Source organism: Morone saxatilis, unplaced genomic scaffold, assembly GCF_004916995.1.
Source record: "Morone saxatilis isolate NCDOM2014 unplaced genomic scaffold, NCSU_SB_2.0 Contig1, whole genome shotgun sequence".
Taxonomy (NCBI): domain Eukaryota; kingdom Metazoa; phylum Chordata; class Actinopteri; family Moronidae; genus Morone; species Morone saxatilis.
This window is the reverse complement of record NW_023339651.1, coordinates 4,400,045-4,423,009: the sequence shown is the minus strand read 5'-3', so window position 1 is coordinate 4,423,009 and position 22,965 is coordinate 4,400,045. Positions and strand designations below refer to the sequence as shown.

Below are 22,965 nucleotides of genomic sequence, written 5' to 3'. Positions count from 1 at the left end.
ATATAAAATCTATGAAATGTCCTTTTAAATCACTGGATGCTTCGGACTTCAGATAATAAAGGTGACACTGAGGCCTGACCTCAGGTATACGAGTACGTGTTCCCCGTCAGTGCAATACAGTGCGTATTAAGTGGGCAATAAAGTCAATATTAAGCTGGCTGTAAAGAATTTACTGTTAATTTGTGAAAAGCTGTTTCCATAATAAATTCCATGTTATTAACCAGTTAATACAACTATTATTATGTCTTTGTGCATTTTATGGAAGTTCATTAACTCTGCATAATTTGGATAACTGGCTGCTATAATCTAGTCTTTTCTGCAAAAAAAAAACTGAGAAGTGAGAAACCCCAGTGAATTTATACAAATAATTTTATATTCTAGCGCCACCAGAAGGTCAAAGTTTTCAATTATCCTGTGAAATATCTCAACATCTTCAAGAGGCATTGGCACAGCTGTACTTTGTGTTTAGTGCTAATTAAGAAGAAGAAGCAGAAGAATTAGCATACTAACAAGCTAAATTAAGAAGGTGAAAATGGTAAACGGCACACTTGCTTTATAGTATGTGTGCACTGTCATTGTGAGCTTGTTTGCACGTAGCTCACTGCTGCACAGCCTCACAAGGGCTGCCGTCTTGTTCTTCAAGTGGTGGGAAGAGGAAACAAGCAACAGCTAGACAAGCCCGGCTTTCCAGGGATTCAAGCTCCATTTATACACAGTGTCTCTTCCCAAAACTCTCAGAATAGCCCCCTACCTCAGAGATAAACAGATGAGTCTCTGGGCTTGTGGGTTTCGTCCTGACTTAATTAGATTGGTCTGGGGGTTTTTTTTTGGCTGGACGTTGCTGGTGAGAGCAGCCATTACGGTTCTTGGAGGATGTGGTCCAGGCAGTGTTTTTAATCAGGCGCTGGAACAGAGCCAGGAGAGATTTGTCCACAGTGGTTTGGGGTAATGATGTAGCCAGGGGGTCGGAAAAATGGTGAACAAGGTAGATAGTTGGCAGTAGTGGTTTACTACTCTTACTTTTCTCTAGTCCTAAATAAAACCGCACATTATTCTTTTCTCCATCATTAATGAATATGTTTGATCATTTTTACTAGGGGGGCACAAGGAGATTTTGTTCTGCGTGTTCTATGGAGTGGAACATATCCTGGCAGGACAGACACTTCTTTTCCCTTTAAGCAGACAAACTGTATCTGATTAGGCATTAGGTCATATCTAGTACAGGGTGGCACTGTTCCTAATAACTTTTTTTTTTCTTTTCCTGGAAGTCTTCATTTTACAGTTTCACATAATCTTGATGCAGAAAGGTTTAATAAATCCAAACATAAATTATTTTACTCATTCAATGTGGGAACATACGCTGGAAAGTTCATTATGTTGTACGCACTGGAAAGGATTTGTGGTTGTGGGAACAAATAAATGTGAAGAAAAAAAGGAGGCACAGGGTATGTTTCCACAAATCACAGTGTTTTATGACATTAGTGCTTTTAGTAACATTATGTTCTAAATGAAAGCACTACTTCAGGTGGCTCTAGGAACACTTAACCCATCTTTAAGGGCAACTCTCATGAGGGAATGTGGACAGTGAGTACAGCACTCCACCGAGGCTGTTTATTTCCAGTATAGGAAGCACTACTCTACAGCTCTCCATTTGCTGCAGATTTATGGGTCTGCCTTAGATAAGACACACTATAGTTGGTGTAATTTATGATCAGACAGCACAGTAAAACACACGCTCTGTTACTGTTACTTCCTTTGTTCTCAGCTAACAATGCTGTGATGTGGAATACTGGAAAGAAGCAGGTGCTGCTGCTGACCTGTGAGGAAGACAATGAGTTAACCCCGCCGTGGAAAGCAGGCTGGGGAAGTCGGTGTCCGCTTGAGTGGACTGGCTGCTCTTTGGTCATCAGAGACTCGGCCCGCTTGATGATGTCACCCATGCGGTGGATGAAGCCCTCCTTCTCTGACGGGAGGATGAACTCATTGTGCACCTTGAAGACAAAAGGACAATGATTGAATAAGTATTCAGATACTTAAGTAAAAGTAGCAATAACGCGTGAAAATACTATTTACTCTTATTATAAGTAAAAGTAAAATATACAGATATTATTAGTAGATGTACTTAAAGTATCAAAATTAAAAGTGCCGTGAGTGTTATGATATAAAATATCATTGGATTGTTATGTAAGTAATCTTTGAGTAGCCTTTTGCTGTTTTATCTGTTTGAGCTGGTGCTGATTTCATCTACTCTGTACAAAATTAGGAAGTAAAATCTATAAAAATGTATTATATTTTAGGTCAACATTTTATTTTCAATAAAAAATCATAATCTGCAAGTTTAGAGTAACTATAGTAAGTAAAAGTACTTTCCACCACTGTAAAAGAACAGATACAATTACACGTGCTTCTAGAGTGCAAAATGTACTTACTACTTGTATTTGTGTGTCCATCTATGAAATCTACCCACCCACCCTCAGCTAATGCTTATTCTTAGGAAAAAATACATAAATCATCTCACGTAAATCCACAATACAGGAGTTTGTTGGAGGACTCGGAGGTTTTGAGTTTTGCATATTCATGCAGATTTGAGCATTGCTGTGAATTGTGGGTTGGGGCGTGGTGACGGTTTCCTGTCAGCATGGCATAATTCAGCGCATTTAAAACTGCACTGAGAACCACGGGGGCTGCTGTGATGCCAAGCTCCCTGCTGCGCCAGGACTCAGTAAACAAAAGCCCACTGTGTTTTAAGAATCAGGAAAACAGTACATTCAGTGAACAAAAAGTGCTGCTGCGCACTCTGCCTCACCACGACTCGCGTGAGGGCGCCGCCTCTCTCCCCTAATGAAGACAATAACAGGGGGATGGGGCCGGTTACCTGCGTCACTCACTTCACAGAAAGTTTGATATACTATCAGCCAGAGTTTGGATGGACAAACAACAGGCTGTTAACTGAAAGCAGGATGAATCATGTGTGCTATCAGTTGAGATAGAGGAATCTTTTAGACTTATCAGTTGACAGAGTGAGATCATTTATTTATTTCTGTACAAGTCTTATAAAGTTCTAGGAAGCTCTAACGAAGACTGATTATTTCCGTCGTTAATCCTCAACATCCCCTCTATTTCTCCTTAGGTGGCATCTATGGTGTTTACACTTGAAATATTCCAGACTCGAGTCTGGTGCATCATTTTATACAAATTTCAACAAAAAATAAAACAGCCTGACACCATTGGTATCTTTGGAAACTTTAGGCTGTCCCCTAGAATTTAAAATAAAGGGAGCAATGTTTGGTTCCACAGAACAAGTTTGTGATGAGTGAACCACTGGTTTGTCTGTGGGGGGATCAAGAAGTAAAATGACTTCTATACAAATTTCAAAAGTAAATCAAAGATCTCATTTATGACTTCTTCCTCCTTTAAAGCAAGATTATGTAAAATTTGAAAGAAGATATAAGACATTCCAGCACATTCCTTACAAATGAAAAGTTAAATTAGAATTAATACAAATGATCAATTTGACACACCCTCGGTTTTTGCTGCTACAACCCTACTTGGTTGGTGTAACCAGCAGCTTTTGGCAGCTAATGTTAGCCAACTTTAGATATCTCTATGTAATGGATATTACTGAGTCAGTTTACTGACTTGAGGGCTTTTCTGTACTTGTCCTACTGTTATACTAAGTTTTAGGATTTACCATTGTCCTGCCACTGTCACCAGTGTATCTGCTGTCTAGCAAAAGTTACAGAGGTTCATTTTAAATCAAGAATCAATCAAGATCAAGAGTTAAAATTCTGCCATGTCAACAATTATTTATTATGTTGGTGGAGTGGTGGATATTCCAGATCAGAATCATCACCAAAATCTAACAATTGTTACTTGGTCCAAAGCCATATTTCACAAAAAATCAATACCACTTACACCTTAAGTAAATAGACAATAACAAAAGAAACCCTATTTTTTAACCCAAGAGAAGTGTTTTAATGTTGACATTTTGAATATACCTGTTGATCATTGCTGGGCCAGTGACTAAGGACCAGTAATGACTTACCATGACAGCTGCGATGTCTTCAGGGTTATCTCCATCCAGGTCAAACTTGAAGGTCACCATCTTCTCATTGTGTGTCTGCAGCTGACACTCCACCACCCGGTCCACTTTATCGGAGAGCTGCAGAGACGAACAGGATCAATGGTAAGCCAGTTTACCCTCTAAACCACCAACCAAAATTAAACACCAGAGGAACAATGTTTTTGTGTATGAGTAAAGTGGTAGTGGTTTGTCTACTGTAAAATTCAGTGTGTTTATGTTTGTAATGTATGCAGTCTTTGCAACACTGTATGCACGTGGTTATGCATGATCTGTTTGCCTCTGCCTCCAGTCCAAACAAGCTCATTAAAAGACCACGGAGTGTCCTGATCAGAAAAGAAATGTACTGCGGTTGCCAGGGGAAGAAAACCATAGCTACTGATAATGTTACATAATCAGGGTGGAGCTTCACCACTTGCTCATAAATAAAATGAATCTGCTAATTCAATCACTTAAATCTAGCTGACTGATTTATTTGTTTATGACGTCCGTAAAATGCATTCACAGTGTTGCAATTAAACAAAACTTTAGATTTATTGTACCCCTGTGATGCGCAGCCTTGAGCGCGCCCTCCTCCTGAACAGCTTCGCGGCAGTTCGCCTACCAGCCGTTTTCTCGTTCTTCTCTGATAGGCCCTCGTAGCCGTCACTCAAGCCTGAAGTCACATCAGAGGCGTAGCTGCAAAGAAGTAAATTATACAAGCTTCTGATTAGGAAATACGCCCAACAAAGCCACTGAAACATTCCTCATGCTGTAATTTCAAAGCAAATTCATTATCTACAACAGAAGTGTAAAAGGAATTGAGTATCCCGTACGGCTGATTATCTTGGCATCACATATGATAATAAACAGCACTATGAAGTGTCAAATAAAGTCTTGATTTGTTACAGTGGCATGTCTCTTGGGCGTAAACAGCCGAGTTAAACAATGTAGTTTAATGAGGCCTGTTGTGAGTCTATGCGAAGGTGCCGTTCATCCAGAGGAAGCAACACGTTCATGTGAACCGTTGTGTTTATACAATGAACGAGTTTTAGATTTCAGAGAACTGGAGAACATTCAGTGTGTTTTATAAAAAGCTTTGGTTCAGCTAATTGCGTCTCATGGGACTTTTTTGGATCGTTGTGGTCATAGACTCCTCTCCATCTACAGGCTGCAAACATTTACAGGCCTACTGGTTGGCAGCGTCTGCCTGTCTATTTAAGAACCTCCACCTCACGGGTGACTTAAGTTCAGAGCAAAGCCTGTTTTCACCTCTAAACACTACATGGAAATGAGAGTAAAACGGATGAAACATTTGTGTTGATATTGCAAATGTTTCTTCTGTTTTGTGATGAAATGTCTTCCTCTGAGAAAAGCCTTGGGTTTTCTCAGAGGAAGAATTAAGCAACTGGAAGTATGTTTTGGATCCTAAATAGTGCATGCATAAGCTGTTATGAAAGATGACACTCTAGCCTTGACATTTATTTTAATCTACTATGAACAAGTCAGATAAACTCTCAATCATGGAAGACAAGCGGACTGTAGAAGACGTTTTGACTATTGCTGCATTTGTAAATCCCAACCACATTTTGGAACTAAATACAGGAAAAGCCCAGAATTAACTGTATTCAAGCACAAATTAATTTTAAAATGTATTAACAACACTTAATGGATTCATTGCTGAAGTCAAGATTTGCTGTTTTTCTTCTTTTTTATATCACTGTAAAATGAATATCTTTGGGTTTTAGACTGTTGGTCGGACAAAACAAGCAATCGGAAGATGTCATCTGGTCTTCAGAAAACGGCATTTTTCTATATTTTTGAAAGAATGCAGACTAAACAATTAATTGATTAATCAAAAAATAACCAAAAGATTCATCAGTTATGATTAATAGTCGTTACTTGTAGCCTCAGCAAGCGTCACATGTCAGGTTCTGCATGGTGACAATATCATTACAAACATCCCTGAACAGAGGATGGAGCCCAGATGACAGCCACACACACACACACATAATGTATTGTCCATTGTCGGCTCTCATGCCAAGAATAAAGCCGCTTTCTCCTTAACATCCCACCAACATAGACAACAGGGCCTCTGCAACATCTGAGAGCCAGTCACACAGAAACCTGCAAGGGTCCACTCCGCCTCGCTGCAATACAAACACAGACGAGCCTGTCGATTGCCTCGAGCTTGTTGTCGCAGCCCCACAGATGTGGAGGAGGAGGAGTTATAGAGGGAAGACCAGACATTTCTACTAGATTGACATTGATTTTCTAAATAAAGAAGAAACTATTGAACTCCATTGTTCCTTAGATGTTAAAAAAAAAGAAGACCATTACCTGTCCACAGGAGAGTTGAAGCCGCTCGGGGGCCCTGAGTTGCTATGTTCTATGTTGTTGGAAACGGCAATACTCTGTGAACAGAAATGAGGGATGAGGTAAGGTAACCAAGTAAAAAGTCAATACTTTCCTTTGACTTATTTTTCCTCTGAAGCTTTAGTACAAGGTAGTAGGCAGGAAACATTTTCCACATACTGAATTTTAAGTTCAGTAGTTAAGTTAAGTATTTGATTTACTTGCAGTTACGTCAACACAAAATGTTCTATTTTTAAAGTTTTTTTTTTGGGCCTTTTCATGCCTTTATTAGATAGGGACAGCTGAAGATAGACAGGAAAGGGGGGTAGAGAGAGGGGATAACACGCAGCAAAGATCCCCAGGTCGGATTCGAACCCAGGCCGCTGCAGCAACTCCGTATATAGGTTGCCAGCTCTACCGACTGAGCTAACCAGGCACCCAAAATGCTTCATTTTTAACTTAAATTTGGCCATTTTAAATAAAAATTGGCACGTTCATAGACATGGTTTCTACCCGGGATAGGCAGTGCTTTGGTCCAGTCCAAATAATAAATTAAGTTTTGGATGGACTGCCATAAAATGTTTTAACTGACTTTGCGAGCCTCTGATTTTTCCTTTAGAGCCACCGTGAGATTGAAATTTGGGGTTTTGAGTGAAATGTCTCAACAACTGTTGGATGGATTGCCACAAAGTTTGGCTCAGACATTCACGCTCTCCTTTAGAATGAATTGCAATAGATTTGGTGATCCACCAACTTTTCATTTAGTGCCATAAACAGGTAGAAATGTCAGTTTTTCCTATAATTTGCCTCAGCTGTAGTTTGTGTTTAGTGCTAATAAGCAGACGTTAGCATGCTATCATGCTAAACTAAGATGGTGAACATGGAAAACATTATACCTGCTAAACAGCATGTTAAGACTGTTATTTTGAACATGTTAGCATGCTGATATTAGCATTTAGATTAAGGCACAGGAATGCCTCACAGAGACTGCAGACTCTTGTTATTCTTGTTAAAATGTTGCTTAAACTCTACATCCTTTGCCATATGAATGTAAAGTTAACTACGTACTGACTTGAAGAACAACATAACATGTATAGACCTTTATTAATTAGTAGGTACACAAAATTAGGGGCGTCGGCACTGTGTTAGACTGAGTAATGCTGGTGAAGGAGGTCTCGTAAAAGTCTTGAAAGTCATCCTTTACGCCTCCACCCCCCGGCGCTGCTTGAGGCCACTCACCGAGGGGAAGCGGAGGGCTGGGATGGGGAAACCGTTTGCAGTCGGTGTGTCGGTGTGTGTGGTGGGAGGGGTTGTGTTGAAGCTGCCGGCCTCCAGCGGATCCTGAAGCCCAGAGGAGCTTAGATAGCCGTCTGTCTCGCAGTCAGCTGTTTCAACAAAGCACACAAACCATTAGCATGTGACCGACTGTGGTCTTACTGACACAATCTGTACAGTACACACACTTATATGCATGGAAACACGCAGGCCTAGTGATCCCCCACAGACATACCACACACTAACATAATAACAACTTAGAGGGTTTCACTGTGGAGATCCACAGGATATGCTGGGCTGTTGTTTTGAATAAAAACCGAGAAATGTTCAATAACTAGAGCACACGCGCCCACACCATGAGACTTACAGGGACTGAATAATTTAGTTATCCAGTTTCACATTTCACTGTATGCCTCCCATGTGCTCTGAGATGTGAACGGCTTTCTGTTCAGTACACAGATAATGCAGTGAAAGACAAATGTCTCCAGAGTTTATGACGAGTTCTTGACCCGAACACTCGATAAATCAAATCCAATTTAAGCCCATGTGACTGAAACATGATGCATGGGATTGTATGCAGTGGGTTTCAAACTGTGGTCGAATGTTATGGGTACATTTACTTTTACAATTACTGTAGCTAATTACAATGTTACAGTACTTTTCCTGAGTATTTAAATTAGATGTTTTCTCCTTTAATATTTCAGAATGTATTGTATTTTTTTGGATTAGTTGCTTATCAGATTTCTTTCAAAACAAAAGATTACTTTATGAAATATGATGCATTGTTATAGGTTGAACCATCCACAACAGTATTTAAAGTATTTAGATTACCTCTACCATGACCATTTTCAAACTTAAAATGCTTCCTCTTACATGTAAATACATCTGTAATAATAATTCAATAATATGATATTTATAACATAATGCAAAAGCAGCACTTTATACTTTTATAAGTTTTATTGTCTCGTATTGCTAGTTTTACTTAAGTAAAGGATCTAAATACTTGTACTACAAATATTTTTATTTTTATATTTTATTTTTTATTTATTATTTATTATATTATACAAATACTTCACTACTATACTAAGACCTAACAATAATAATGCACTATTTTGCTGTTTTTTAATATGGTATACGTCTTCAGGAAGTACTGTATGAGAAACATCCTTGTTTTGAAACTGATGATCGTTTTCGTATTATCCACTTGGTGTTAAAAGTGTTTTATGAGCCTAAAAAGTTGCAAACTTGAACTGAAAACATGAAAATCACAGTGGGTGGACCCTACAAACTTGGATTTTATATTAGGCCGCTCACAGTTAGCAGAGGACAAGCTGTTGTAGCGCATGTGGAAGTGTTGGTCTGCCTCTGGCTCCTCTGGCTCTGCAGGGTAGTTGGAGCTGACGCCAGAGTCCACAGAGCTGGTGACGGGGGACAAGATTGGGGCCGGAGGCGTCAGGGCCGGGGTGGGTGACTCTGCTGCAACAATGTCGCTGACTTTGGGTAAAGGAGTCTGAGGCTCTGGTTCTTCTTCTAAGGCTTCCTGCTCCTGCTTCTTCTTCCGCTCCTCTGCCAGCCGCCTTAGCTTCTCTCTCTGCCGCTTGATGGTCGCCACCCTGTCCCGTATGGCCTTGGCCACGAGCTTAAAGTCAGCCTCACACACGAACCCAAGCACAACCTGCATAACAAGACACAGAGATGGTCAGGGCACAACATGGACACGTGTAGGAGTCATAGTCCATGAGTTGCTGCTGCAATATGCATACAATTTACGCAGGTCTGTTGCACTTAGTGACCTGATTACGCAGGTTGTGCGACAGTCTTTCTTGTGATGTGACAAAAGCTTTTGTGCTACCAGCATTTGTTTTGTAAAACCAAGGCACACTGTTTGCATTCTCTGCCAATGTGGAGTCTTGCATAGCCTCTTGTGACACCCAGTCCAGCAGAGTGGGACACTCAGTCCCAACCTGCCTCTCAACACATAATCAGATTACAGCAGATCTGCCGGACTAGATGTCCCCTGCTGATACCAAATTTGATCTTGATGAAAACTACCACAAAGAGGTAAACAAGTAAGGAATTGTGGCTTGCATTTTCATTAAAAGTGACCTCTACGGAGGGGGTTCTGGAGGACATAAGGGCCTGTTTCGTAACGAGCAGGAGAGCCATTATATTATTAAAGACGTGACCTCGGCTGCTTCCTGAGACACGCTCTCACATTTCGAACCCCTGATGATTAAATGTTGAGCTGTGCCCTTGACACACTCTGCATGGCGTTCTCTTTATGGGCTGGAGCGCATTTCAGAGTGTGTACTGTCATAACAGAACCGTAAAAGAAGCATAATGATGCCAGGGTGCATTAGTGAGGCTGCTTTCACTGTGTGGGGTCAAGTGTCAAACGACAGATAACTCAAAGGGAAATGTCTGCTTCACTCATAATGTTAAGAGTCCATGATGTGATGTTTGCCTGTAATAAGGTCTCTGAATCTAACATCTGTATGTGCATTCAAAATAAACGCTCATTTAAAAAGGTACCATCTGTCACCTAACCACCTTTTTTTCAAAGCATCTTTCTGTTGTGAGGGGGAATCTGGTGTTTATTTGTGTTAAGATCATTAAGGTTAATAACAACTCCATATCCAGTCCGCCGTCCCCCAGAAAACCCATTAAAAGCTATCATCATAAGTCAAGATCAGGATGCAGAGAGCGTGTGGGGGTTGGCTGAAGTCGCCTTTATCTGTTGATCTGGGATCAATTACTCAATTTCCTCACTAATGGCTGCCTCAAACTGGGCCAGCAGAGCAGTAAAGGTTGACCTCAAAACACGCTGTCTTCATGTGTCAGCCTACCATCTCCTGAGCCACCTCCTCAGGCACGTCTTTGTAGAGCTCAAAGAGGAACTCGATGGCGTTGTTGTCCTTGTACTTCCCGTGGAGCTTCTTGGTGTCGTCCATGCGCAGCCACAGCTTCAGACCCGACTTCACCGTGTCGTCCTCTTCTGCCAGCTCCACGTGCACGCCATTGTTCTCCCGGAAGAAGGGGTGTTCCAGGAGGTCCTGAATGGTGTACCTGCAGTAAAAAAAGAAAATCAGTCAGCTTTTAGACCCTTAAAAGGTTGATTTGCATATTTTTAAACACAGACCTTTTATTATTTATCCATAACAAATTAAACAGATACCTTTAGCTTTGAGAAACATATGTACATCTTGCAGCAGGTTTTAATTAACTTTACATGCACACCTAAAACGTGCAAAATACCACGTTTCTAACTCTCCGTAGATGCAAAAAATGTAATTTAATTAGATTCTTTTGCTGAAAAAATAAGATTTTATCTGCACAAAGTTATAAGCTAGAATCTAGATCGTTACTTTACAGAACAAAGCAAAAAAACAGACATGGAATAGGGATTAGTGCACTTCATAAAGATCACTTTAACTTTATCATTTTTTTATTTGTTGATCACAGTGTATGTTTTTGACTTGTACCTTTCATCATTGTTCATGCGAATGCAGCCCTCAATGATCTCCTTCAGTTCTGGGACTTTGACTTTGTAGAAACTGTCAGGTTTAATTCCCTGTAAAAACAATCAGAAGAGTTTTACTTCATCTGTAGGGCTTTATAATGTCCCAACAACTACCAGAGGGGGTGCTTTAAGCAAGAATAAGTGATCAAAAAGCAATGATCTCTTCCTTGTACATTTATCCCACAGCAGTAACAGCCACTACTACCTGCAGTGCGTGTTAACATAATCCTGTGCTTTGTGACTCCTGCCACTAGCCAGCATGACATTAGGCTCTGCAATCATGTCAACACCAGAAGAGAACAATACCAAGAGCTTGTGAAAATGGAAAAAACCCAAGATGCCAATCCTTAAAGAGTTTTTAACTCCGGACAGCTGGAGCTTCTCTGCAGAGTTTATCAGCAACAGCAAATATTCATGCAGGACTTCACACTTATTTGAAATAAGGGAGTGTTTCTAAATGCTATCATGAGAATGTACATAGATTACAGCAGAGCTCTCTGTCCAATAAAAACACAGATAAGAACGCAAAGAGTCGAGGTCAAAAAGATGTTTGGCCTGCAGATACCCAAGCAACCAGCTGATGTTAGGTCAAAACACTCAAATAATTAGATTTACCAGAAAAAGGCTGAGAGATACACTTTGTTATCACATTCAAACTGACATGTCACACAGTAGCTGCAGTCTTTTTTTGTTATGACCGTAAATAATTTACTCAAGATATTTCTACTTCCTGTTTAAAGGACAAAGCTGTGAGAAAGTAGAGAGGAGAACGTGTGTTATTTTTCTAAACGGTAAGTGTGTTTGACTTACGTCTGTACAGAATGAATTCTGATTTGTAACATAATAATTTCAGTCTTAAAAGGCTTCAGTGCAATTACTGAAATGCTGTTATGTTATATATGAAATGTGATTTAAAGGATCTTAAGCAGAGCACAGAGGTTTCTTTGTTTAAGCAGTTTGCTTCATTATCCTTACTGGAACCCTTTTAATCAGTTTTCCCTCAATTCAAATCTAATTTGAGTCTCTGCTCCTTTCCTGTGGTAACAGAGGTCCAGATAAGATCTTGAATGATCCCGAAACAATTATTTTACATAAACATAAGAAAGGTTATGTCTTACAAGCAAAATCTGCTATTCTTTGCCATAGATTTCCATTCACTGAGGGAAATATATCATATGGCCAAAAATATACAGACGCCCCTGGACTAACATGTTAACATACTTTTGGTCTGGGGCTTTTTAAGAGTAATCTTAATGCTACAGCATATAGTGATATTTTAGACAACAGTATGCTTACAACTTTTTGGCAACAGTTTGATGAAGGTCCTTTCCTGTTTTAATTCACAACAAATACATTGCATTTTTAAAGAACAAATGCCAAAATGCACTAATTCCAGCTTCTCAAATATCAATATTTGATGGTTGGTTGGGCAAAACAAGAGATTTCAACATGCAAATTTGGGCTTCTTGTACATGTTTCATGCAGATGAGCACTTACAGAAGACTGCAGGCTTATATAGCAGCAGATCAATGCCCATGGTTTTAGAATGAGTTGCTCAATAATCACATGTAGGTGTAATGTTTGGGTGTCCACAAAGTCTTGCCCAAGTAGTGTATAAGAGAAGGCATTTGTCCACAGTAAGTAGACATTCATTCACGTATGAGACTATTTATTTGATGTAAAATAAAACACATTAAGAGCAAGGCCAAAAAAGGTCTGTTGTGACCACCCACATGGAAAATATTTCCAAGAACTTTACAATATTTGTATATGTTCTGTATTTGATACGTCAAGCTATATTTCTTACTCTAAGCCCCTTCAATGCCAAGTCAAGGCAGTCATATATAAGTTACATAAAGTTTATAGGTTAGTGTCAAATGAAAAAATTAACTGCCATGCCAATAAATTGAAACACGTTGTCTGTACTGCACATAAACGTAAAACAAATCATGAAAGCCACTGCTAATATCATTTTAATTAAATTTTGTTGCTTGGGTAAGCTTCTCTGACTGCACATGGAACATTATTATGTTGTCTTGTTTGTGGAGGAGCCAGACCCACTCTGACTTGTTGGCATTGCCGCTTTCTCACTTTCCAGCCTCCATCAGACGCTGTTTGCTTTGCATATGTGACACGCGAGAAAGAAACAGCTCTCTTTGTGGAGTAAAGAGTGAGACACAATTTCCAAAACATATAATTCTACCACCACCTCCTCTTGCCCACCATGGCGTCATTCGCTGTGCTTGGCATCTGGGAACAGCTTGAAATACGGCAGCCTAAATCCACTACAGTAATGCCAGAGTCTTAACTCACTACACTGCTTCTGGTCTTTTTTTCCTGAGAAGTCCCACATTTTTTGTCTTTATAACATTATGATATGAATCCAACAGTTTACATCCTGTAGGTGGGATCTGGGCTGGGATTCAAGCTCTCTTCTTCATTCGACAACTTTTAATGCTAGAAAAATATTTCATTTTCTAATGCATCTGTGCCTTCTTGAAAAGAAATTCTGCAAAGCACTTCAGACAGAACATTTGCAAATGCCAGTGTCAATAGGTTAGGCATATTCCAGTGAACATGATAGCCAGAACCAGTTATACAGGATCTTTGAACTGGTAAATCCTCTGCGTCATGACTGTGGTCTGAAAACAGAAAAGCCAGCAGGTTATGGTATGTTTCTACACCCTGAGCTTGTAATGGACAAAACTGAGCCTTTAATTTGCAAAATGCGGCTTTCATTCCATGTGGGCCCCACTTCTTTCCAAGGATGCAGGATATCCAGACGTACACACAAGATATCCTAGTTCCTCTCGGTTTAATTCCAGCGTGCACATGGAAGAAAGTGAACACATGTGGACAATTACATTAAATAGGGGTCCTCCTTCTTCCTTTACTCACACTGGTGACTTTGCGGTAGATCTGGGCGGCATTTTGGCACTCGGAGTACGGGTACTCAGAGGTGGCCATTTCCAGGATGCACATTCCAAAGGCGTAGACGTCCACCGCTTCGTCGTACTTCTCCTCGTACATCTCAGGGGCCATGAACTCTGGTGTTCCTGTCAGAGGGCAGACGTAAAGGCAATCAAAGGTCCAGTTTCAACTCACTTCAAGTAAATCTTTGTGGATCCTGTTCGGTTTGCAGTAACTATGGATTAGCCCAGCTTTAAAAACATTGTTTCTCCATTAGGATGGGTGTTAAAGGGTTTAACCAGCAACAGCTATATGATAAGACATCTTCTGGTAACACATACTGTATAGAAAACAAAACATTATATATACATCAGCATACTTTCAGGTGTAGTGTTTGTATGCAAAATTTCAAACAATTTGTGTGTCGAAAAAAAAGAAATGCTAAAAGCCTTAAATTAATCCAAATGAACGGCTTTTTTCCCCACATCTTCTCCAAGTGGATAACTCACATCTTTCAAAAGTAAATAACCAGTCCTTATTCATTCTTTATGTCTGAAAATATTTTTTTGTTTTTATTTTACAATGAAGAAAATGTAACTGTCACTTTCAGCAAGAACCAAGTATCAACAAGTCTTTATACTGATGGCTGACACTCCCTGCATGTTCTTGATGGGAAGGGCAAGTTCTCACTAAAAGCAATTTGAGTAATGATGCCACATTTGAAAATAGAGCCAAGAAATAAAACACAGGCATCAATGGTTGGTTGTGTTCAATGATCCATGCAGGAGAAATTGGAAGCAAAATAATTTAAACAAAGGCTTAATTTCAAGATTTTACATCATTAGATTTGTGCAAGTTTTTCTTCCTGACATCAGTTGAAGGAGATATTTGTGTAAAGACTTACCAATGACACTTTTAGCAAAAGAGGCACTTTTGAGAGTGGCCAGCCCGAGATCTCCTATCTTGACGGAGCCGGTAGGGCCAGTGATGAAAATGTTGTCACACTTGAGGTCCCGGTGGATGATGGGAGGAGTGCGCGTGTGCAGGAAGTGAAGCCCTTTTAGGATCTGACGACTCCAGCGCTGCAGCAGCTTCAGCTTCATCTCCTTGAACCTCTTCAAGTACCTAAAACAAAGGAGGACAAGACTAAACACCCCATTCTAAACATATCAAAATACTGGAAGAAGAGAAAGAGCTACAAAATAATTAATCTCTTATTTTGGCAGCAAAGAGGAAGTTTAAAAGTCTCCCAGAACATTGTATCCAGAGTGGAGCTATTCTCTGATCTTATTCTGCACCTTTTCATTCCTTTAAAAGCAAAAGACAAGCTGTCAAACATGACACAAAAACACTCTTTTTTATGGAAGACCTGAAGAGCTTTACTTGGAAAAAGGATATCCGCCGTTTGAGAAATTAACACCTTCTTACAAAAAGAACAAATGAAAAATGAACTGCTTTTAGGCACAATTTCTATCTTTTAATAAAAAGTGTAAATGGGAACTGGGTGGAGAAGACTCACGTTTTGAGCGTGCCTGAGGTCATGAGTTCGGTCACCAGGATGATGCACTTGAGGCCCTTAACCGTTGACTTCCAGGAGTCGTGAAAGCGGACGATGTTTGGGTGCTGCAGGCCCTTTAGCATCTCCACCTCCTCACTGAAACGCTGTCGCTCTGCCTTGGTCAGCTTACGGGTCTGCAGAGAAAATCGCATGGTTAAGAGTATGTTTACATGCACAGTCAATCAATAGCGACTGAACTATCCATGTCAACAGCCTTTCCAGTCAGCACAAAAGCTGTTATTGGTTGCTTGGAACAGTTAACTTCACATTTTTCATGATGATTTCAGAATTATGCTGATTTAAGAGTTCTTATTTTGGTAATTTGACTTAAAACAACTTGCATCTATTTCATCCATCCTTATAACCATTATTCTGTCCATATTTCTTTGAGGATGAATATCTGGCTCTGGAACAGGAATATGACATCCATATTCTTAATCCCACCTCTCATTGGCTGAGTTGTTTCTTGAACTAGGGAAAACAGCCATCAATAAGCACAAGACACAAGACCAATTTGAATCACTAATAAAAAATCTGAGATTTAGACAGTGAGTCTGACGTCTGGAACTAAGCTAGAAATTGACAATTTGGCTGCATTTACTGCTCTACTGGCTTTATCACCGGTAATAAAAGAAGAGAGACTTTTACTTTTTTCCAGCGTGTATATCATCATTAAATAGTTTAATCGTCAATTTATTTTGGTTTACTGGCTATCTTGTTTCAGGTCGAGTTGAGGAAGCACCTGCACACATAGCAGAGAATGACCCACAGTATCCCAGTTTCTGAGAAAGGTAGCATATTTAGGTTTCTCAAAACCAGAATAAAAGGGCGTATTCAGGTTTCTAAAAATAGTGGTGTACACCAAAAACCTGATCATAACTGGGATAAAAGTGCAAACGCACTCCAGAACAGCTAATAAATGGACCTTGAGGCTGTTTTGTTTCCAAGGTCAGGATTTTTGATTGAAGCTAAAGTTTAAGCCAATAAGGACAGGAAGTCCTTAAAGACATTTAAACATCTACAATTTACAACTTGACAAACTGCATCTGTTGATGAAGGTCATGTGATATGATTGAAAGCTCCACTGTGACTAAATGGACCTTGAGTTGAGTTTGTTTTGTCAATATAAAAATGCAGTAGCGTTGACAGTTGAGTTGTAGAGCTCTGGTTACGTAAGTAGGTAGCAATAAACACAGCATACAAATCCACGGGACCAACCTGATAAATCACTGTTACTTTAACTAATGAGCCCGCTGCGGGACTGTAAACCACAGGTTCATCCATCTGGGTGACCCTCGCATTACATATTCACATTTATTTTCCAATAAGGGGAGCTCTGACTTTACAAATTTAAGGAGGAGGTGTCCAAAAATCCATGTAAAACTGAACCAAACACAGCAATCACGCTGGATGAACAAAGACATTTTTGTGCTTCCTCTAGGATGAATGGCCCAATTTAGGTGCTGTTGGGGTAACTCTGCCTGTGGTTGGTGGTTAGTGGAAAACTCCTGGGAGACCTCAGGACCATGAATCCTGCATTGAGGCAGATTTCTGGGAAAATTGCTCTGCATATGTTTATGCTTACAATCAACTTGACCGCTACTCTCTCTCCTTCCTCTTTGCCTTTTCCCAGTAAGCAGGGAGGTGCTACCGCTGCTAATGCTAAGCTTCTGCATCAACACAGGAGGTAGACTGTTTGAAGATATACGGCGTCTGAAGTCACACAACGCAAGAGACCTTTTACCTGCGTCAGTCACCTGTCAAACTGTCATATTGCACCAGCAACTCAAACACGAGGCCTGGGCTCAAAAGCGAGACACAGAGGCGTCTACTGACCAAGTGGTTGGCTTTTAGGTCGATAGTGATCAGTTTATGATGTGAACACAGGCTACAGCTTATTCCTCATACGTAAGAAAAAAAACATCTTGGGTTTAGAGGACAAGTAATGACTATTAACGCAGATCAATTTAGATCATACAAGTGTCTAGAAGTCTTCTGAATGAGTCAGTTCCACTTTAATCTAATATGTGCTTCATACACTCTATTTAGTTTTAAGAACCTTAAAGACAACAAATTACAGACATGGTCATAGAGGTTTATTCACACTGTAGATCACTATATCCTAAAAAGCACGCAATATATATGACACAAATTGTGGTGTGTTATGGTGTTGTTTGTACATGAGCCAGGGTGAATGAGTCAGTGGGTTTATGGGTTGATGTGCATCTGGATATTTATGTATCTAAGCGCGATAACATCAGACCCCTGCGCAGCAAGCTTTGTCTCCTGTGGATAGTCGCCTGTTTGCAGCCAGAGTCAGTGTAATGTGATTTTACTGGAGCTGTGGCATGCGGCCGAGCCACTCAGATATCCTGACACTTCCAAAACCGCAGGATTTACTAGAGCTTGGCATGCTGGATGGCATGATTGCAAAATACTGAAATGCAAAACGTACATTTGGCAATTTCAGAGGAGCTCTTACGGAAAACCAAAATCCTGTTGTGGCAACTCTGATCAACACAGTTCATAAAATGTGAGCTGTTGAAGAAAATGGAGCTGATAATGGGTGCTTCTTTCATATGACTCATCAAAACCTCCAAACTGAGGGATAGTTCTTTTAAAATGTCCACAAAAACCGCATCAAATACAGTGGAAAATGAAATACAGATGGAAACAACAAAGCACAAATATGAGCTGTGTTTACACTGCAATGGTGTCATCTGATTGCATTGTTTTCTGGTGCTGGTTAATTTCAGGGTAACATAAGGCCTCCTCCCAGTACACATACGCACTCAAGCCGTGACTAAGAGCAGAAATTAACTGTACAGTCAGTTCAAAGAGACTATTTTCACATCATGGCAGCCACCGATTCATTAGAGAAAAGTCTAATAAACATGATTTCTTTGGCTATTACAGATAACTATAATGTGTTTCAATTAGACTCAAAGATATCTATCTTTAGTCAGAAGCCGTCTAGCATTTCCCAAAGAAGGGATCCTCTGTTGACAGCTGTGCAAGGCTTCTATCTAACTTTTCCATGGGATATTTGACTCCATCTTTCAGCCCCGACCTCTCTCTCTTCCCCCTCCTCTCTGTGAAAAATGAGGCCAAAAAGCGTTGCGTAACACTGGAGAAAGCGATGCAGGGGGGAGCCACAAAAACAAACCTTCTTGATTTTGAAAAGACAAGTGCGTATATCCATAAAAACAGACTAGATAAAGAGGTGTGTGAAGGAGCCTCTACTAAAAGTTTCTTATCCTCTCTCTTCCAGCTGGATGTTTTATTCTTAGCTGCTGGGAGGTGTGTGTGTGTGTATGCGTGTGTGTGTGTTGAGTTGGGGGTCTGCAATAGCTGGGGTTGGAAATACTTGGGCTTGGTGCCACATAAGTGGAGTTACATAAGCAGTGTTGATGGTAGAGGAGCCACCGGTATTAAGAAGTCCCTGTCAGCGCCCCTACTGTGACAACCAGGACATGGACACATGTCGTGTGTCGGCCAACATTTGCACCAAACCAGGTGCTTTACACTGCCACTTAATACACAAATGAAGAAGTTTGCAGTGTCCTGATGTTTCACTCACACAGATACAGTTAAGTCTGGCCAGGATTTGAGTAACATCCAGCCACTGTGGTATCTGTAGGAATCTTGACTAAATACAGAGAGAAAAGTAGGGCAAGTGAAAAAATGGATTCAGTCATTCTACTTATAGCCTCCAGTGATGTGTGCTGAGGTTAGAAGCAGGGGTTTTAATAATTTTTTTAATATCCATGTATTGAATACTTGGATCTATAATCAAAATTATTTAAGTATAGTGTTGAAATGATTCATCATTTACTGGATTAGTCGACTGACATAAAATTACCCGACCGTTTGGACTAGATTTGATTATTTAGTATATAGTATAAGGTTGGTGTTACTCCTACATGTTTCTCCTATAATAAATCCCACGAAAACACCAAAACCAACAATGTGTTCGTTGTCCATCTCTCATTAGTTTCCCCATCCTGTCTGTGGCATTTACTCCCAAGCCCATTACTTCCTACTGAAGATAGAAATCTTTAAAAAAAACAGGTCGCAAATATGTAGTTTTTGAAAGACTCAACAAGCATTATGTTAACAGGAGTAAATAGTGCAGTTGGACTATTTTCAGCAGCGGATTAACACAGTTTTCGTGCTCTAGTGAGTATTTATACGGCAGCAGGACGGCAGTGTATGTGGGATTGAGTCAAAATAAACTACAGTGCCCATGTTTGTTGTAATTAAGGCACATGTCACCCAGTGCAACAGTGGAGCTCATTTATGTGTTTTTAATAGCTTTTTTTTTTTTCATGGAATTTGTTGACAGTAAGAAAGACATAAAATATTACATTGAAAAGCCCCAAACATTTGCAAGTTTCAGCTCCTAAAATGAAGGTTTTGGGGCTGTCATTCGGACAAAAGAAACAAATTTGAAGAAGTTATCTTGGGCTTTGGGAAATTGTGCCATTTGCCACACATTTCCATCTACCTTGACCTCTGTTTGAACCCTTTTAGGGACTAAAATTAAAGCCTCCCCTCTTCTTCCTGTCATTAACTTATTAACAGGCCATAACTCATGTGCTCCAGATGCCGACAGTGAGGAGCCCTGCAGATAAAGACCAGAGTTCACAGAGACCATTTGATGACAGAGTAGGCAGGAGGGAACCTGCATGGCTTCCGAAGGCGGTGACGACTTGCTTCGCCAAACTCTGGGATTGAGGTCAAAGGCAAAGAGACAGAAAAAAACCAACATCTGACCCCACGCCTCCGAGATGAACATTCCCGCCTTGACTGACACACACTTCGTATGAACACGCACGTAGGCTCTCATACTGGTACAGTGTTGCATTTAGATGTTTGCAGGTGAGAACTGAGGTGGCAGTGTGCTCTTTCCAAAGAAAACTTGACATGTTCTGTAAATGGAGCGGGCAGAGGGAGGTTAGCCATTAATCTCATAAGGATTGAGGACTCAGACCAGCCTCTGACTGCTGCTCTCACACCAACAACCTGACCTGACTTGTGGCGCCCAGCTAATTACCTGCACAAGTAAAAAGAGACCTAGGAGCAGGATTACACGTATCTCTCATGTATCTCAAAAGTGAAACGTGGCCTGTCAAGCAAGTCGTTTACCACCTTTAGATGCTTTTTGAAGATATGACTATATTTGATAGCCTGACCGATACTGGAGGACTTTTTAACCATAAATATAAAACATAAACAAGCAATCTTGATAGGTATCTCTTAGATGTATTCTAGATTTTGTTCTCTGTTGGACAAACTGTATTGGATTGGACTAATACTTACTATATATATAATATACTATCTTTTGACAATTACAATGTTATCTTCTGAACTGTACAGTACGAGTAGTCTCAGAAAGTATTGCATCACCTTAGACTAAGATTGATTTGTTTGAGAGCTGAGAGATCTTGTATCTTTGGTCTATTTACTTTGTTATTCTTGACATCTTAACGTGCCTGGTGTTTGCTTTTAGTGACTCACTAAAACCTCATTCATTCTATAAACGGCTCTGGGCTTATAGTACGGCCCTTTAAGACTCTCTCCCTAAATAATCCCTTTGCCTTTCAAGTTGAATTGTTGTATTATGCAGTTACAGTAACTGGTAACTTTTCCTTGTACGCTACCTGCCTGATCCACGCCATTACTTCACTTATATAGTATCATTGTCTGTTGTTGTGCTTCTTACATTGTAGCTTGTGATTATGGAAATGTCAAAGACTTATTCTACAGTCGCTTGTAGGTGTCCATTGAATGCTTTAGACATTAAGTGCTGAATGTCAACACAGTAAATATCAATATGTAAGATGTATAGGGCAAGCAGCTCATAAACAATGATCCCTTGTGACTTCAACACTTAACGTTGCATGGTGTGTGTGCGACACTGTGAAGACCAGTTTGACCTGAGACATTTTTGAGCTGGCCTTTGAGCCGTCTCAGGTCAAATGTAAAGTTAAATGTAGACGAGAGGACATTCTTTGCTCCAATCTGCTCAAATAACCCTGCGAGGGAAGGAAGCGTTGAAGTTCTGGAGTGGAAGGTGTATGGGCAGTTTTCAGTGTAATGGCATTTGAAGGGAAGATTGTGAATGGAACAAACACGTTGTCCTCTTCAGCAAACCCAGCAAACCACAGAAAGATCACAAGACGCCTGGAGGACACAGCTTGTACGAGTTTTGTCTTTCGAAAATACAGCGGAGAAGTCAGATCAACATGATGATGTGGAGAAACAGCAAAGGGATGGAAAGAGCTTAGTTTGGGACATCCAATCTAAATATACAATGCAATCATGCACAAATATGATGACATCCTTTTTATGATGAGTTTAATCATAGAGTTAGTCTCACTAACTGCAACTGAAGCACTAAAATCTAACAAAGACAAAGTTTCTGAAGCTGAAATTTGAGCAAAAATTTAAATCTTACTAGCGTGTGTCCACTGCTGCTTGTTTGTAACCAACTGTTTTATATACCCAAACTGATGTCCCCACTTAATGGAGCAGCTGTGTGAGAATTCAATAAACAAGTAATGTGTGACAGGAGATTCTTCCATAAAAAAACAACATATATTTAGCTGTTTCTCGTCCTGCACACTGAGGGCCATTATCCAAAATGGTGTGTTAGGTACACTGGCACAGCGGACGTGACAGCTTGTCATGCTCCGTCACAGTTACGTCTTCTACCGCTATAAAGGGCCAAGGCGAACCTGTGGGCTCTTAAACCTGATTAAACTGAGTCAACTGGCTAACCCAGGCAACAAAAACAATCTGTGTGCTTACATCTTTACAGCAGAGAGCCTTTTTGACTACAGAAAACTTAGAAATTAATTCACATAATTATTTTTGTTTGTACTTGATTTTGTATTTTTTGGGATCACATTTATTTTAAAATAAAATAATAATGATAATAAAGGATTAATCCTTTACTGTTTGACTTTGTATTATATTATTAGCCTCTTAAAAATGAGTCATTCTGGGAGTCATAACAGCCACATATTATTTGCTAAAAAGGACATAAATCAGTTTTTGTGATCTGAACATGAAGCATAAATGCTCTAATAATTCAACTAGCTCAACAATTATCTCTGACATTTTTAATGGCAGCCCTGTAATACACAGATTCTAATCATTGACGTTGACGGATGTAAACTCCCATCCGGATTACAAGAATGGTAATGGACTTGTATAGCCTTTCTAGTCTTCCGACCACTCAAAGCGCTTTTACACTACGTGCCACATTCACCCTTTCACACA

At 40.0% G+C, this 22,965-nt stretch overlaps 1 protein-coding gene across 2 annotated transcripts in view; it reads right to left on the bottom strand.

Annotated features, from left to right (window-relative positions):
* wnk4a (WNK lysine deficient protein kinase 4a) overlaps positions 1 to 22,965 on the bottom strand; it is a 43,907-nt gene that overhangs the window by 5,165 nt on the left and 15,777 nt on the right. For both annotated transcript variants that reach the window (XM_035661773.1, XM_035661779.1), the window contains exons 3-13: positions 15,640 to 15,812; positions 15,025 to 15,245; positions 14,109 to 14,266; positions 11,173 to 11,261; positions 10,537 to 10,756; positions 9,005 to 9,365; positions 7,655 to 7,800; positions 6,401 to 6,474; positions 4,624 to 4,759; positions 4,046 to 4,162; positions 1,818 to 1,991 (exon numbers count right to left, since the gene is read on the bottom strand). In XM_035661773.1, the coding sequence (XP_035517666.1) occupies positions 1,818 to 1,991; positions 4,046 to 4,162; positions 4,624 to 4,759; positions 6,401 to 6,474; positions 7,655 to 7,800; positions 9,005 to 9,365; positions 10,537 to 10,756; positions 11,173 to 11,261; positions 14,109 to 14,266; positions 15,025 to 15,245; positions 15,640 to 15,812 (1,869 nt within the window). The remainder of the gene's footprint in view (positions 1 to 1,817; positions 1,992 to 4,045; positions 4,163 to 4,623; positions 4,760 to 6,400; positions 6,475 to 7,654; positions 7,801 to 9,004; positions 9,366 to 10,536; positions 10,757 to 11,172; positions 11,262 to 14,108; positions 14,267 to 15,024; positions 15,246 to 15,639; positions 15,813 to 22,965) is intronic.